This window comes from Styela clava, chromosome 10, assembly GCF_964204865.1.
Source record: "Styela clava chromosome 10, kaStyClav1.hap1.2, whole genome shotgun sequence".
Lineage (NCBI taxonomy): Eukaryota > Metazoa > Chordata > Ascidiacea > Stolidobranchia > Styelidae > Styela > Styela clava.
In genome coordinates, this window is record NC_135259.1 from 11,343,952 (window position 1) to 11,362,635 (window position 18,684).

Consider the following 18,684-nt stretch of genomic DNA (forward strand, 5'->3'; position numbering starts at 1 on the left):
GAAATTTATGAAGAAGGACTCATCGCAAAAGACTTCAAAATTGGATATGCAACTTTAATCCATAAAAAAGGAGAACTGGATCAGGTTGAAAATTACAGACCAATAGCTTTACTAAACACAGATTATAAAATTTTGACTAAAATATTAACAAATAGATTGAAATGTATTTTACCTAATATGGTAGATACCCACCAAACAGCTATACCAGGGAGACGTATTTCTGATGCACTCATATTGTTAGAAGACATATGTATACAGAAACAAAACAAAACCGGATAATCTTCTATAATATCATTGGATTTTACCAAAGCCTTCGATAGTGTAGATTTGGATTACCTCTTTAACGTTTTTCGTAAAATCGGATTCAAAAATAAATTCATGAGTGTAATTCGGACATTATATATAAATTCAGAAACTCGAGTGTTACTAAATGGTTATCTTAGTGAAGCGGTGAAACTTGAAAGAGGAATTCGACAAGGAGATCCGTTGAGTCTTTATATGTTCACATTAGCTATTGAACCACTCTTAATTAGAATAAACACCTGTAACTCTATTAATGGAATATTGATACCACAAAATAAAGAAATAAAGCATATCAGCTATGCGGATGATATTACCTTGGCAATTCGAAACAAGACATCAATATATTCAGCACTGGATTTGATAAACAAATTTCAACTAGCAACGGGAATGAGGTTAAATATGGAAAAGACGAAACTTTTGAAAGTAGAAACATGAAATAATCTCAGTTTATTTTCTAAGTTGCCTGTCGTTCAGACTTTAAATATACTGGAATAATATTTTCCAATTCTGACACATCGGATGAAAATTGGCATTTTTGTTTAAATAATGCCAGGACTGTAATAGACGAATTGATGGATATTCCTCTATCTTTGGACGGAAAATGTCTTCTAATTAAACTGAAAATATTACCCTTGTCTTTATATTGTGCGGAAATGTTTCCTTTTCCCCTGAATATCGGTAAACAAATCAATAAAGTTGTGGAGTTTTTCATATTCAATGGAAGTGTTTTAAAATAGAAACTTTGTGCAAATGCAAATCATTGGCTGGATATGATATGATTAACATTCTTATTTTTACTATGAACATGTATGTCATGACAGCATTTGAGTATTATTGTAAAAGAACTAATATTGCTATTGATCAATGCAGACAATCTGTTTTCAATTTTGTTGAATACAACATAGGTCAACAGCTTAGTTTATTTTTCAAATTGCCTACTAATAATAGTGTATCCCATGTTTTTTTCCCTCAGAAATACTATGGAACTATAATCAATTTTCTGAGGCAGTACAACATCACTGAAACTGATTTAATTCAAGGAAAGCATAGACATTTATATATTAAAATTGTAAATAATTCGAAGGGTGGAGATAGAATTGTTTTTTGAGAGATGGTAATTTAATAGGGGCTTGTTCAAATATACATTCTAAAATTTTGGCCAATAATGTAAGGACTTTCAATTATAAATTAATGTGAGACATTTTATCAATCAAAGTTAAGCCAAGAATAAAACATATTTCTGGGGATGATGTTCAGAATGTCTATGATTCTATCTTTTCTGTGGCATTGAAAATGAGTAACTGTGTGATAAAAAATAATTATAAAACTTGCATTTTATTGGACTTAAATGACCACTGTTATACAAATTTATCCATTATACAACGTAATGCTATTATATTGTTATTTTGTACAGCAAGATATAAAATTTGGTTGGAGCGTAATGCTGTAATATTTCAAAATCATAGCCCAAGCATAAATAATGTTATTATGAAAATTAGGAACTCACTTGTAATGAGAAGAAATATAGAAAAAGTGAGAAAGGAATTTTGTTATATAAAAGAACTTTCCATGATATGTAATAACTTATAAAATCATGTTTTTTCATGCTAAATAATTAAAAATAAACTATGTAATTTGTATTATGAAATCGACAAATGAATTATTGGAACTCCCTGGATTATATGGAATATTATATCTGATGGAATTATCTTGATATTACTGATATATATGTTTGTTCACTTGTGGTACACAATAGGACTTTATTTAAATTTAATTTATCTATCATTTACTTCTTGAATAATCCACATTGTGGATCCATTTAAAAAAATGTCTATGGACCTTTCCCCGACCTTTGACCCCCGAAAAATTCTCCCTATACTTCATCATTGCAAAAATTTCAGGGCTATTTTAAGAGTGCTTTTGCGAGTTGGCGTCTGTGAAATGGGGTATGTGTTTCAAACCATCATTATAATTCATCCACGATTCATCGCATACAACAATCTGTTTTCTAAAAGTACCGTTAAAGAATTTTAGCTTGGTCTATCACAGCTATTTCTACATTAATTTTTATTACTGCAATTAAATTAAAACTCTTAGGAAGACAGGGTGATCATTGAATTATCTGATTTACATTTAAGTTTCCAAAACACAACTGAAAACTAACGAATAGAGTTCAAAAATGCGAAAACGTGGTGATGTTTACGACCACGCTTGAAAATCTGTCTGAGTGAGAAAAGTGTCTGAGCGAATGCGAAAAGGGAGCATTGTTACGTCACTTTTTGCAATTTGTTGATTGGCCAATGTCACGAAGTAAAAAAGGAAGTCGATGCTTGGGGAAAGGTCCATTTTCTTTATAATTCGTTGATCGACATCGCGCGCGAGAGAGAGAGTCAACTCGCCAGGTCTATTTTCTTTATATTCATTGATCGACATCGCGAGTTCGAGAGAAAGAGAGAGCCAACTCGTCGTGACAGCTAACTCGCCATGGACAACTTGGCATGCGACAACGGTTAACGGATTAGCCTGAAATTGTGCAAAGGCTATTCTTGTAATGGGAGATGTAAAGATGGCTGTTTTACTTAAAACTTCACTAGTGAGGATAAATATATCAAATTATATGTGTTTGGTTAGTATAGCCTACTGTGCAATGCAATGGATAACAAAGTGACCGAACAACGTGCTTATAATTAGCTTATTGCAGTAGGCTATTGTTTCAATAATACAGTAACTGAATACCGGTACCGGTAACGGCAATGTCAATTGCATTTAGAATTTAGATAATATATCACATTCAGGAATTTAGGCTATATTCGAAATTTCTAATTGCTGCATCAAACTAAAACTGTAATATGGCTCCACAAAAGAGAAAGGTCTATGTCATCGGAGTTGGAATGACCAAGGTATGTCTGTATGTTGTGCTAATAATATAAATAAAATACAGCAATAAGCCTACCTCTTTGGGTATCACACCTAGTACAACTACAAAATCTAGGGTGGTGTAGCCAGTCTGCGGACGATTTCATTCGAACCGCTATAAAACAAAAACCAATATTTCTAACCCGTTAATTTTTTCACCGTAGGTGCATTGGCATTTATTCTACACGCTAATCCTCGAATTAACCTTCTTCGACCAGGGGCTAAAGCTATACAAGCCACCAAAGTACGACACTCTAAAGGCGTATTTGCGACCGAACGACTAGTGTGCGACCACGGATTTCAAGCCTTGAACATCGTTTCGGCTGCGTCAAGACTAGGGCATACGCAGCCATGCGTGAAAAAAATGGGCTTCTAATTGCATTTCTGACCGTCATATATTTTAAGAACACGGTTATTTTGAACAAAACTCGTCAAAATATAAACAAAGCACCGCATCACAGCAATCAAACAGACAAAAACACGGTGGTCGCAAATTGGTCGACAAAGATATTATCGATGTATTGGAAATGTGCATCCCCCTATTCCCCCTCCTCTAAATGTAGAAACGCAAAACCTCAAAGTTGGTTAAAAGAAACCTACCTGCCAAGTTTCATTTCTTTATCTCTTATATTTCTATGGATTTTCAAACTTTTTTAAAGGAACAATGGGTAGTTGGCGACATAGAAAAATGGTCCGTTTTTTTTCTCTGGTCGGGTTTTTGGTCGTAACTTTTTTGTTTGTGGCCGCATTTTAGTGTAATTTCGCAGAGCTACGAGGGATAAGTGGACGATAATGCGCGAGAAATATCGTCGCGGTTCGTTAATTTTTTCGGCATTAATTTAATCGATGAAGTTGATGGTCGCAAATAGGTCGTGGCCGTAAAGTGGGTAAGCCACCCTACAATATAAATATACCGCAGTATAAACATCTATAACACCCGTAGAACAACAATGTTTCACAAAAATTGGCAATTATTACAATTTGGACTAGACAAATTATGACTAGTCAGCTAGTAAAAGCACTGGAAAAGACATTAGACAATTCATGCAATTACCCAATGGTATGGCTAACTCATTTAATACACAAATGAAGAAAACCAGACTATCTAATTCTCTCCAATATCATATTTGACAATTTCCAGTATTGTTCAAGTGTTCTTGGGTTGGACACCTGCGGACCTGGGAATCTCTGTATTTACCAAATTGTGTTTAAAAATATTCACAGATGCACTTAGCCTCACATTTAATGGTAATCTGTTCCAGTATTTTACGACCCTGTTCCCAAAAAAGTTTAACAACTTTGACACTGATTTTGCCTTATGACTAGGTCACCAAATCTAGAAAAGTTGTTGCCCATATGTACAAAAACCATTTAGTATTTTGAAGGCTTCTATTAAGTCACCTCTCATTCTTCTTTCTAATAATGTTGTCAGTCCCAAAACCCTCAAGCGGTTCTCATAACTCCAGAACTCTGTTCTCTGCAGCAGCTTATGTGTGCTGTAAACTTCCTCTGAACTGCTTCTAGATTCATTATATCGCCCCAGTTCACAAAGCATGCTTTGGTGATGGTGCCCATAATTGTGTACAGTATTCAAGGTTTGGCCTCACTAAAGACTTGTACACACGCAACATTGCATCCTTATTCCTACTGAATATACTGCTCAATAACCATGATATTTGTCCTTTTGCATGTGCAACAATTGTATTTATGAGGGTGGAAAACTTCAAATTCATATTGATAGTAACTCCTAGGTCACATTCACTGTTCTCGCCGGTTAGCACTCTATCCAAAAAGGGATGGTCTTTCCCAGGGTTTGATTTTCCCAGATGCACAATTTTACACTTTTACAGATTAAATGAAAGTTTCCAATCTTCCTGACAGGATTCCAATGCTTTTAAATCTTGCAAGATATCATGACTATTGTTAGGGTTTGTAATTCAGTAATTAGTTTCAGATCATCAGCAAAAAGTTTTGGATGTGATACAAGGTCTCCCGCTAAATACATTCAATACCACTGAAATTAGTATTACTGTATTAAATGTAATCTGGTATGTTGTTGCAGCATTGTGATGCATTCATGACTAAACTACAAAACGGAAGTTCTATGCTACATAAAATTATTTAGGATTTCTTCAAGTTAATTGTTTTTTGAAAGTTTGTCAAGTAACTAAAAACACCAGTTTTTATAGGTTTGACATGTTTACTGAGAGATATATATGACTAAAAAATTGTTTTCGGGGACAAATCATATTAGAGTACAACAATTCTATGATCATAACTATTACTGTAAGAATATTCAATTAACATTCAAATATCTTTTCAGTTTGAAAAACCTGGAAGAAGGGATGATTTCGATTATCCTCAAATGGGAAAAGAGTCTGGCCAAAAAGCATTGGCTGATGCTGGAATAAACTTCAAAGAAGTTGAACAAGCTGTTGTTGGCTATTGTTATGGTGATACCACTTGTGGACAACGAGTCATTTACCAACTTGGAATGACAGGAATACCCGTTTATAATGTTAGTGCTGAATATTTCTGACATAGCTTATAGTTTGAATTTAAATTTTTATTGTCCAGGCATTAGTGGATTTTTTTTAGAATACTGACTGTTTCACAAAGTTGTTTCAATTGAACAGCAGACTAAAATTATGTGATAATACGAATGAATGCTTTTAGGTGAATAATGCATGTTCAACTGGATCATCTGCCCTTTTTATGGCAAAACAATTGGTGGAAGGCGGACTTGCAGAGTGTTGCATGGCACTTGGATTTGAGAAAATGCAACGTGGATCACTTTCATCCAATGTTAGTGCATTTTTCATCTTTTCACTTATACGACTAATTGGAATTAACATCAATATGTTATTAATATTATTATTAATTGTGTCAGTAGAACTCTGAGACCAAAACTGTAGTGATAAAGTATAATATTGTGGTGCTTCAAACATGCTTTTTCAGTTTATGTGAAAAAAAAATCGAAACTCTCAAATTTACTTTTGGAAGTCCAAACTAGTGACTTTGAAGCTTATTGGTGTATCTTAATTGTAATCCATTCCAATTGTTCGATTCAGTGGGATGACAGAACCAATCCAATGGACAAGCATGTCCAAGTTATGATGGAAGTAAAAGGAATCGCTGCTGCTCCTATCACACCTCAGTTATTCGGAAATGCAGGCATCGAACACATGGAAAAATATGGTCAGTGGGAATGGATAAAGTTTGAGTACACTATCATGGAATTAATACAAATAAGACAAGATATGTCCATATAATATTTAGTTTCTATTATGACATGTGCACATAATACTATTTGTTGGCCTTCACAAAATACTGAGCATCTATCATATGTCTACTATTAAAATACCTGATAGGCTGTAAGGAGAGATGTATAAGCATTTTAGGTCATACTTCCAATACTTTGAGGTAGAATAGTTGGTTTGCAAAAATGGTAACTTCAAACACTGAGGTTTTGTTACATGGTTAACATTGACAGCTTATTATTAATTGCTTAGCAATTTGACCCGGACAATTTTTGCAGCAATTGCTTTTTCACCAGTATCATTGCCTTATGTTGAAATACTAAAGTTATTCATTGACATCATATTTGCTCTAAAAGTACACACCCCATTGCATGATCGAGCATTTACCAAACAAAGTTTATTAGGGGACAAATACTGGTATGCCTTGTACTTTGCCCTATTGACTCAACTTTTACTGAATTCTCTTAATCTGCTTACAAAGGTCAAGGCCTTGCCCGACAGCATTTTGTCATATATGTCTCACATAATTAATATGAATCATAATAAATATGTCATGTTATATTTAGATCACCAGATAATTTATATCAGTATATGCAGTTATTTTGTATTTGAGCTCAACTGGCTAAGAGCTGCACGAAATTGACCTTTCTGCAACCTTTAGGCGTCGATTTTATAAAAATTATTTTACACCTAGAACTTCAGGTTGCTTATTTTAAAATATGATTCATTTTTACATTTTGCTGTGTAACGTACACTGGATACTTGGACAAATACTGGACAAACTTGTTTTTGTAGTTAAATATTCAAGCAACTGTATTTTACGAAGTAGGCTACTTAGAATTTCCCTCGTCTATGCTGTAAATAAAATGAGCAATGGGACATAGGTTATGCACAGAAAATATGGAATAATAAATAAGTAATAGCCTGTTTGCAGACACTTCCATTTCTCCAACTATTAATAATTTGAAAGCATTTGGTTTTATTGTTAAGGAAAAAGTTTTTTGACAATAATAACAAGTACAAGCAATAATTTGATAAAAATGTTTATTGCTCCGCCTTGTGTCAAAGAATTCAATGTATGGTGAAATTAATGTGGGTAACACTACAGTACCTTTGTGATGAATATAACCCCAGTTAATCTAATTTTTTAATAATATGGTGTTAATTCAATAAATCTTCTTTTTAAAGGGACCAAACCGATTCATTTTGCAAAAATAGCTTGGAAGAATCACAAACATTCAACAAACAATCCATATTCACAATTCCAAACTGAATATTCACTAGAACAGGTGATGAATTCAAGGCAGGTTTATGATTTCATGGGAATATTACAGTGCTGGTAAGTTAATCGCAATTGTGAGGAGTAAATTTTATTCAGAATATATAAAGTAATATTGAAATTTAAAGGAACATGAACCATATGCAATATCCAAAGACGTCCAAAATGTATCAAGTATTAAAATACATTGAAGACTTGGTATATTTGATAATTAATTTAAATTGGTGTATTACATTCTTTTAATATTAGCAATTTAGAATCTTCGAGCCACCCTGTTATGCAATCTCACTTGCTTAACGTGATCTCAATCGCATACCAAAGTGTCACCATTTGTGGTGCTGCTTTGGTATGTGTTTAATCTCATAAAGACGTTCTCATAGAATTCAGTTCCTAACCCTAACTAAAAACACTGAGATCACACAACCACTGAGATAGTATACCAAAGTAGTACCAAATTTTTTTGTCAGTAAAAGTTGAACATTTTGAGCGACAAACCTGAAACATCACTTATTTATTAATAAAATGACCAAAATATGAACTATTGAAAATTCATGCATGCTCAAACCAGTCTATGTGAATATTCAGTGATATGGTCAATTTTTCTCAGAATTGGTGTCGTGTCGTGAGGAATAAAATAGAGAAACTTTTTCACAGTCTAGCTTTTATTTATTAGTCCCACATCAGATGGAAGTGGTTGTGCAATTCTCGTCAGTGAAGATTTTGTTCGTAAGCATGGACTTGAACATAAAGCTGTTGAGATTGTTGGACAAACTATGGCTACTGATCTACCAAGTACATTCGAAGAAAAAAGTTGCATGAAGGTTCATTACTAAGACTGAAGTCGCATATATGCTTTTTACTTAGATTGTCTACTAAAAATAACTAGAAATAAAGATTTTTTTGTGATTGACATGATTCTCTGAATATATTCTATTTTGAACATAACATTTTTTGGCATTTTCAGATATTTTCCTGATAATTGCCAAAATTTAATTGGTACTAAAAAGTATATTTTTGTTCTGACTTTATTCCTCTTGTGTAATATGTATTATTAATGAGAATTATTTTCAGGCTAGTGATTGGAGAGATAGCTCGTAATAATTAGTAAAGTAAAAACTATTCCTCAATTTTAAAATTTCAATTTCCTAGACTGTTGGTTATGACATGACAAGACGTGGAGCTGAAAATTTATACAAGCAAACTGGAATAAAACCTTCAGATGTCGATGTCATCGAACTTCATGATTGTTTCTCTGCGAATGAACTGATTACTTATGAAGCATTAGGTCTTTGCCCTGAAGGTAATGAAACAATATATTGAGTTCGATATGCAAGTATTTTTGTGAGTGGTCATGTAAGGATAGTATTTGAAACACGGAATCAATGATATAGCTATTGTTCATTTTGGTACCTTTTCTATTTCTTTATCACATTTCAATAGTTTAATGCTAGCATTGTACTACGTTTTCCACTCGGATCAAAGTGCTCTAGAAAAAGGTAATTGATTGTATATTTGCACCACATTTCACTGTATCGATAAAATATTGGAACCACTCTAATATAAAGATTCTAATTTAACCAAATTTTTTTAATTGTATACTGTAAGATTTTGGAAAAGTTTGTTACCTATTAGACCAGTGGTCAGCAAACCTTGGTTGGCGGACAAAGTTTTTGTGTCCCTCAACGACCTCACTTTTAAATTGAATACATAAAAACAAAATTTGCTCATGAATTTTTTATTATTTGTTCACAGATGTGTGTCATGACAATGGCTATTATATAGCGATTGTTTTGTAGTAATAAGTATATGTGTTATTTTTCGTCGAAAGTGCTATTGTTAGTTTCGGGTTCCTGTAATTTGAAGTTTAATGTGGCGATTGTATACAGGCAGAAATTTAATGTGGCCCACATGCTACTGGAAGTGTCTATATTTTGCCTAGTAGTACATAAAGTTTGCTGGCCACTGTGTTAGAGCGTATTAGAATTTTTTGACGATTTGTGCACTACCCAAATAATGATTATTGAATATTTGCCTATATATTTGAATTAAATTTTGCTAGTATTCATTCTGGCTTTTATTATCCAGGTGGTGCTGGTGATTTCATTGATAGAGGAGACAACACGTATGGAGGAAGATATGTCATAAACCCAAGTGGTGGACTAATTTCAAAAGGACATCCATTGGGTGCAACTGGCAAGTTTTAACAAAATATGAGATGTCTATCTATATGATTAAAATCCAAACTGTCTGTGAGAACAATTGTAAAATATATATAGACATTCTTGGCTTATTAAGTAAAATTAATTATTCCAGGTCTTGCTCAATGTGCAGAGTTGTGTTGGCAAATGCGAGGTGAAGCTGACAAACGTCAAGTTCCTGGTGCAACTTTAGCTCTGCAACATAACCTTGGACTTGGTGGAGCTGTTGTAATGACCTACTACAGACTTGGATTTCCAGAAGCTCGTAAAAGATATTTGGCAAGGTATGGGGTAATTAACAGTAATGTCTACAGTATCAAATATCATTATTCCATCTTAAATTATCTTCTAGCATTCAATATTGCAACAGCCACAGAGCTTCACGAATCTTTCTATATTTAAGAATCTTTTGGTCAAAAATATGTTATAGTAATTGGGTGTAGTATTTTTTCATTGCTCATCTGTAGCAAAAATTTCTAATGCAATCGTTTTATATTTCATAGAGTCAGGACAAGTTCTGTAGATACAACTGCTGCTGCTGGATTCAAGTCCACACCGGCATTTGAGGAAATTCAAAAACAAATTGAAAAGGTAATTTTTTCAGAGGTATAAATTGAGGCCGGAATAGTATTTTGGGATTTTTAAAATTCAGATATATTGTACATAATGTCAGTATCTTTATGTTTTGTTGAATTGCTTGCTAAACTATGACTGTAAACCTTTTTAAAATCCAGGACGGCGGTGCAAATGCTAAGAAGCTGAATGGAATTCTTGCATTCAAAGTTATAAAAGGTCCTGGTGGAAAAGAAGTTATTTGGACGGTAGATGGAAAAGCAGCTAAAGGAAGTTTGGAATTAAATTCAGGCAGTAAGTGATTGTTCTATACTGCCTCTAAAGCTAATTGTAAATCATCTCATGACGTTTTTGATAAGATATAAAGATTGGCTTATCTATCACCCATGCATAATGTAGTAACTTGCTTTTTATGTTAATTATTGAATGATTTTTTTTGAGATAAAGTTCATATTTTAAACTTAGAACACTTCAAGGTCCTGTAGATTTTTCACTGGATGAGTCGTCAGTCGTGTATGCCCAAAACTGTGTTGATTAGTCGAGTCAGTGCTTTTGTAGATGAATACTTTTTCAATACTGTTCTGATTGGTATTATTTTGATTTTTATCAGAAAAAGCAGAATGCACTATGACCATAAGTGATGCAGATCTTTTTGATTTAATGTCTGGGAAGTTAAACCCGAATACGGTATGTATATCAATACAATAAAATTGAAAATGAATTATTAACCAGTTGCTGGTTTTCAGGGAATTTGGTATGTATCTCATTACAATGAATAATTGAGAATGAATTTTCAAACAGTCGCGAGTTGGTAGGGAATGCAAAGCCATAGTCTTGTTCCTATAAATAAACAAGTTGTCATTTAATCTCGAATAACTTTTGTGAAGGAGTATACACCGGATAAATAAAAATTCTCTGATGGCTTCCTTTTATATCTTCTCACCTGTTTTGTCGATGAATGCATAATGGATGAATAGACTGTCTGAAAAGCATGAGCAACCACTGTTCTTAACTTATCAATTGAGTTAGTTTCTTCTTTAAATGATAGTTGTGTTGTCTTTTGAGTTTTTCAAAAGACTAAATATGTTTCATTATGAAAGTGTATAATTCTTTGTTTTAACTTCAGGCATTCTTCAGTGGAAAGTTGAAAGTTTCTGGCAACATGGGCTTAGCAATGCGAGTGCAGAATATCATGCCTGCCAAACCAAAACTTTAGTAAAATGTATGAATATCATTTTAATATTACTTATCCTACTTTGAACTGATAGAATTTTTTGTTATGTTTATTATATTGTTTGGGGTTTTGGAATTTTGGATTCATACTACTACATTAGAATACTTGCAAACAACTTCGCTATTTAAAAAATGTGAAATATTTTTTTTCAGAACATTTCCAGTTTCCAAGTCATCACTTCAAGAGTACTTACAAGCATAAAGTTATAATTATTTATCTCATTTTTGTGTAATTGTTATTTTGTGCATTTATGAATTTATAATATCATGTTTTACTTCTATGCATTTTGCAATTTAATTAAAAATAAAAAATAATCACCAAATGTGTTGTACATGCCAATCAACGAAGTTGATTTTTCAAATAAACTTAAAAATTTATTTGTCACAAAACTTATTTGTCACATTGCTTTGTGACTTCGTCTGATCAGAATCTATTCGTCTGTCATGTTATGTGATTGCTAAGTGATTAAGTAGTGGTCAAGTTTTAATCGGAACCAAAATTTGTTTTTATAACCGAAGTTTGGTCATCTCAAGCAGCATCCAAATATGTAATTTTTAATCGAGAGCTTATTTTTCGAATGACTTTCCATCAGAGGTCAGAAAGTATCTGAAGTTGTTCGACATTGGCATGGCGCATCGTGCTGGGCGTCATGAATACGCTCGCCACGGCGCCTCTTAATTACCCTGGGCCTGCATGAGTTCGAATCCCGTGGGGGAGAATTATGTGCGAGAGGATTGCTGGAATCCTAGAGGCATAGGGTGGTTCACGTAACCGCTGGTCTATTACGGCTCCCTTCACCATCAACCTCGTGTATCTGAAACAAATAACTGGCTATCCAACTCAATGCCCGACATGGACTGGTAACCCGACAATTGGCTGTGGTTCGCCATATAACTGAGCCGTTTTATCGGCTTTCCTGTCCCCCTGGGTAAATATGGAAATCCCATCATTCTTGACGGCACTATGGGGCGAAATTGCTTGCATGATCGTATTCGTGTTTGCCAATATGAAATTTTTTTAATTGGTCTGCTTGAAGTCTTCACGAAGAACATGACCTGCTGTATGCTAACCTGCGAGGCCAATCACATAGTTTGGGCTCGGCGGTGCATAACATAAGCTCGCCACCGTACTTCTGATTACCCTGCGTGTGTTCGAATCCTGTGAATGATAATTGTGTGCGAGAGGATTGCCCTCGATGCCGTAGGGCATGGGCGTGCAACCTTTATTACAGGAGGGCCAGATACAAATAACTGGGTGAAGCCGCGGGCCGCGCCTAGAAACACTACCTACGAAAACTTGAAAACTGCGTCCGAATATCGCTTTTTGTGTTTATATAGATGCCGAATATATAAAAATATTTGAATTGCATGTGCATGTGCATCACGTTCTCTCTCAGCTGTCATCTTTTGCCACCTCCTCCGACCACTGTCCTTCCATTCTCCGCGGTCTTCGTTTAGTCTAGCCTAGTCAGTCAACGCCAAACGTAAACAAACATGACGTTCCTGGATTTTATTTGGTAGTGCTCTGTTCTTTCTTGTTTTCGTGTATTTGTTACGGGGTTTGACTATTATTATAATTTACACAAATTTGTGGGTTTTTTGGGGGCTTAGAACGGCATTAGGGGATTTACAAATAACTGGCTGGCTGATCCCATATACAACATGGACTGGCAATCGGACGACAGGCCGTGGTTCGCCATATGATTAAGCCGTCTTGAATATCCGATTTTGCAATGAAATCGTGAACAATATATTTCGAAATCGACCGAAAACTGATTCTGAATTCATCATTGTCAAATTTCCATAATCAGCAATCTTGGTACTTCCATTATTTTTCACATTTTATCGCGTTATCGCGTTATATATCTACTAAATTCTCTAGAATTAAAAGTAGAGGCGACAATAGTCGATGTGACAACAATGCATTCTTGTCAACGAGCAACTGTAGCCGCAAGTAATGCACTCCGCCTCGCAATCAGCTCGATCTTTTGCAGCAGTTCTTAACTTTTGCAGGTCTGCCAAACCCCGAATCGCTATTGTGCAAGCTCCCTTTTAATCTCATCAACGGTTGAAATTAGAAGCGCAAATAAAACGTCACAATAGAGAAGCAAATTTTGTGCATGGTTATAGAAAATGAACATTGTGGTGTAACCTTTGATATCAATAGGTGCGTGGAAATAGTCATTGTTGTTTGTGTCAATTATTTCCTAAATTCAACCTGTTTCTATAACTGAGCTACAATATATTAGTAGATTAGGAATGAGGTGCTGCGCACGCAATAACTTATAACCCCAAGGTTTGTCATAACAACCCAAGGTGATTTCAACGATGACCGTACATTTGAACCCACGTACATTTGAACCCATGTGTATATCCACGGGTTCAATCTATATGCGGGTGCTAAAACCCATGGGATAGGGTTAGTATGGGTTTAACTATCCGTGAAACAAAAAAAAATCCACAGATACAATTGTCATGGGTTCAAATGTACGTGGGTTCAAATGTAATGGAACCGATTTCAACCTATTTTGTATTCGGGGTCTCATATCTCAACGCAATGCATTGCTTGTCATATGTGATTTGATAATTACAAGTTTCTACTTGCGTTAATATTTTCTCAACCCATTAAACAATGTAGATTATATCATAAAAAATTTCAAATATTTAATCTATTGAAAAAGGAGGACATTTTGATCTTTAAGAGCGTCCTCGGAGGACATGAAATTTTTAACGAAAAATGAGGACAAATTCTACAAAAAGAGGACGTATGGTCACCCTACCGTTAACCATCTGAAATCGGTTAACCGATTAACCATTCACAGCCCTACATGCATCCCTTGTTTACCTTGTAGGACACATGTGGTGATCATTAGTTTCTATTACCTGATGTTAGAAGTTAGAACACTGCAGAATACTACAATATTGCTTGGATCTTTTGTAGAAAGCCACTAATGCAAATATTTGATATTGGTGAAAAATACCCCCGTCACGTTTTAATTAATGACGAATTAGTAGTTATCCTCTTGGGGTTAAACATTCTGAATTTCCAGCGCAATCTGCATTGCTGGTATGTTAGTCGTTGTCCAAACTGAGTAATTACTGATTTTCCTATTTTGAGCGTTAGTGGGTGTATTTTTTTGGTGGGGGCTTTGTACAAAAGATCCTATTGCTTTATTGGATGAAAACCCAATAATAACTCAACTCAAAAAACATGAAAACTACTACTGTACTGTCTCAAACTGCCTGTTTAGTGGGTGTGATGGGGGTGTGGCTTCATGATTCTGGACTTCGCACCCTCTCGGAATCGGTTCATGTTTGGTCGTGTTGAATCATTCGCTACGTTAACGGTTAACCAAGTGCTGAGAATTGCTGTATTGATTAATATTCTACATAACTTTTAAGTATCAGGCTATTACGTCGCTTCGCTGCTGCTACGATATTTCTATCTCGCACCAGTATCACACGTAAGGTTAAAACGTGAAAAGTTTTGCAAGCTGATTGAGTTGAACTGGTATTATAATCACAAGAGTCCAAAATGATTGCCCAAGAAATCAGTGCGAGCCAAAGGTAAGTCCTGCTATGTGAAATATCCTAATATGTTATACATGTGTCATGATTAATTATTGGTCCTTGACTGCGTCTGCCCTGTCTGCCTGTGGAATTTCTGACCGTTGGACTGCTTCAGTGATTGGCAGATTCCCGGGCATTGCATGCTTTGCAGCTTTTGGTTTTCAGTCCTTGTATTCTACCCCTTCTGGCAGCCTGGAAATAAATATCTGGAACATTCATACTTTTGATTTTTAATTTTGACCATACAGGTATTGATATGTCCAATTTTTTTTTAAAACCACGCCTGATGTCTGCTGTTAGGGCTGTAGGGTCAATAATCGGATTTATAACCAAATTGTTAGTTTTGCAGTTGTAGTTGACACGACAAATCTTGTGGTAACAAATTTTTTCATAATACAGTAATAACAAAAAAGGGTCTAGATCAGGGTGGTCCAAACCCAGGCCCGCCGCTTCATTATCTGTGGCCCGCGTCACATTCGGCATTTTGTGTTGTTTCGTCCCAAAATTAATCGGAAAAATCTTTTGACATATTGTCATCACTATTGTTACTGAATTAAATAGTGTCATGGATTGCTGGGGAAACTAGGGAAGTTGAATGATGTGCTTGGCGGTCTAAATTGTTATCTGGCTTAACTTTTTGGTCGGGAATATATGCAAACAATATAGGCATCATGGAAAACTAAAAATCAAATGCGGATTCTATTAGCCTAGAATGGCTATGCCTGATAACTATGTGTTTGCACAATGAAGGTGTTTGTTTTGTATTGCACTGTTTACCTATTCTTGGCACTATTGTGGCCCGCGAACAATGCAAAAACAATTTTGTGGCCCGCGGAGCCGACAACCTTGGACCACCCTTGTCTAGATAGATTACAAGAGAATATTACCTTATTACACAAGGTTCCCTCTTTAACAGTGGCTGGCCCACGGTCTTTTACCTGTTTACAGAATCTGTTCTTTCATTTTGTATGCCGCGCCCATTTTTCTGTATTTACATTCTAAAACTTCTAACACTATCATCATTGCAAACTATTTAGTATACCAAAATTTCACACATTTGATTGGCAGTACATGTCTTGCGGAGATGCCCCAAAAATTGAACCCTTTTGTTAAATACGGCTGTCCAATATACCCTCAAAGGTTATTCAGATGGTTGGCACAATATAGTTGGGTTTATAGGACCATCCCTAGACCTGACATTTCTGATATTATTTCAGCCATCAACTGGTAATTCAACAAGTTTCATCATTTGAAGAAGCTAAAGATTTCAAGTCAACTGCTTTGTTTGAAGAAATGAAGAAGCAAGTAGAGAAGGTAGCATATTCTTACAGTGCTCTATTGAGTATATATAATAAATTATATGAGGGAGATAATAATTTATTACTGTATTTTAATCAGGATGGAAAACAATATGTCAAAAAAGTGAATGGAATAATTGGATTTCGTGTGACGGGACCAGGAGGAAAACAAGTTTTATGGATTGTGGATGCAAAAAATGGAAACGGATCACTGGAGTTGAATTCTAGCAGTAAGAAATATATTGATAGCCAAAATTAGAAACCTTACAAAAGCTTGAAATCTTACAAGCTAGGTCTTTGTTGATGTAGGGTTGAACTGAACTTTACCTTGAAAAAAGCTTGATGGAATGAATTAGAGTTAGTCTAGAAAACCTTTGGTTGTAAAATTCTATATTTCTATTTCAGAAAAACCAGACTGCACAATTACTATGAAAGATGATGATTTAGTAGATTTAATGCTGGGAAAATTAAACCCTAATACGGTATGTTTATTGTGGTGGAGAATTATATTACTAAAAAAGTGTATATCATACAATATCAACACTCTCATATTTTGTATTTAAGCTGAACAAAACGATTTTATCATATGTGTATGTGTTACTAATATCAATCCCAAGCAATTCTAGCTGTGTTACTAAGTCCAAAAACTATATACCCAGATTAAAACTGGGTTCTGGGAACGCTTCTGTTTCACTGCCTTTAGTGTCTAGAATTTACTAAACATGCAATTTGTTTTTTTCATAGGCATTCTTCGGAGGAAAATTAAAGATTGCTGGCAACATGGGGCTTGCTATGAAAATTCAAACTATAATGCCTGCAAAAGCAAAATTATGATTTTTTTGTAAGTTATTCGTATCTTTACCTATGCTGCTTATCAGCTGTCAGTCCAAAATGCTAATCTAGGAGATGACTAATACACGAAAAATCGCTAATAAAGTTATGCTTTTGATAAAAATGCAGGAATCTTCAAACTTGCATAGAATGCCCATGCCTAATTAAAGAACTTGTAGACTGTTAGCAGCACGGGTGCTGATTATGAGCTCTGATTAAGAGTATTGCATTCCACTATCTGGCAAAGCTTTTATCAATTGTGAAAATATTTGATACATTCTTATGAAGTACCACAGTCTTTCATTATGGATTTCACTGGTTACCGAGCTTTTTCGTTAAATTTCTCCATTTGCCTATTTTGGAACTCTTTATTCCTCCCACACTTTATTTGGACCTCCTGAAGTATGTGCACCAAGATGGCGATGACCTGAACATAATATGTGTACCAGGTTAGGGTTCAGGTTATGCGACATCTTGGTGCACATATTTCGGGAGCACCTTTTATTTTATTTATTCAATGTTATATATGCAAATCGCACGCCTGATTTTACTCAGTTTGAATAGTTTATAATGTGTGCTATACATTAATAATAATAAAGAACTAAAGAATATTGGTAATATTATAGCAACACAAAGCAAAATTCTTCCTTGGTTGTCACATTCTAGCACTAGTGTTGTAAAAATAAATCAGTTGGGTAAGGCGTTTGTAAATGTATCACGTAGGATTAACACAAGCCAAACATTTCAGGTTATGAAGCTTATATTACAATTCATCATCATATCATCGCTAATATGACAATTGAAGATGAGAGAAAACAATCTATAGCATCCATGTGTTCCAATATATTACTTCATCAGGGTACTATAATATTTGTACGAGTGGCAATAATAATTATATGCATTTTGTTAATTTTTATGTGATCCACTTCAAAATATAACATCATGTTTTATATTTGTTTTATTGGATTTTGGTAGTACAATTTTGCAGTTGTGAAGATCTAAGCGTTGTTTCTGAATATTAATAAAATTGTTTTAATTGTAAGCCGTGAATTTTATTCTCTTTCGGAGTATCAGCTATAAACTCGGCCTCTGGTAACAAGCGCAACAACTATCAAAGCTATCTGCGGGATAGCTTCATCTAGGCGAAATATTGGCATAGATGACCACAAATTTATGGTTCCAAATGAAAGCACTTATATAGCGGAGGAAGTTTTCTGGCATGA

At 34.7% G+C, this 18,684-nt stretch overlaps 2 protein-coding genes across 2 annotated transcripts; both read left to right on the forward strand.

Annotated features, from left to right (window-relative positions):
- The first annotated feature begins 3,044 nt into the window (after positions 1-3,044).
- On the forward strand, positions 3,045-12,140 carry LOC120337099 (sterol carrier protein 2-like). The gene is made up of 14 exons (XM_039404820.2): positions 3,045-3,203; positions 5,543-5,737; positions 5,896-6,024; positions 6,291-6,417; positions 7,668-7,818; positions 8,432-8,579; positions 8,908-9,058; positions 9,844-9,951; positions 10,072-10,240; positions 10,460-10,547; positions 10,691-10,823; positions 11,140-11,216; positions 11,656-11,751; positions 11,916-12,140. Exons 1-13 carry the CDS (start codon positions 3,153-3,155, stop codon positions 11,743-11,745), a joined length of 1,617 nt encoding a protein of 538 aa, XP_039260754.2. The 5' UTR covers positions 3,045-3,152; the 3' UTR covers positions 11,746-11,751; positions 11,916-12,140.
- Positions 12,141-15,024: 2,884 nt separating this feature from the next.
- Positions 15,025-18,503, forward strand: LOC120337100 (sterol carrier protein 2-like). Its single transcript, XM_039404821.2, has 6 exons — positions 15,025-15,329; positions 16,550-16,646; positions 16,731-16,860; positions 17,036-17,112; positions 17,375-17,471; positions 18,210-18,503. The coding sequence occupies exons 1-5, from the start codon at positions 15,298-15,300 to the stop codon at positions 17,462-17,464; spliced, it is 426 nt and encodes a 141-aa protein (XP_039260755.1). The 5' UTR covers positions 15,025-15,297; the 3' UTR covers positions 17,465-17,471; positions 18,210-18,503.
- Positions 18,504-18,684: the final 181 nt, after the last annotated feature.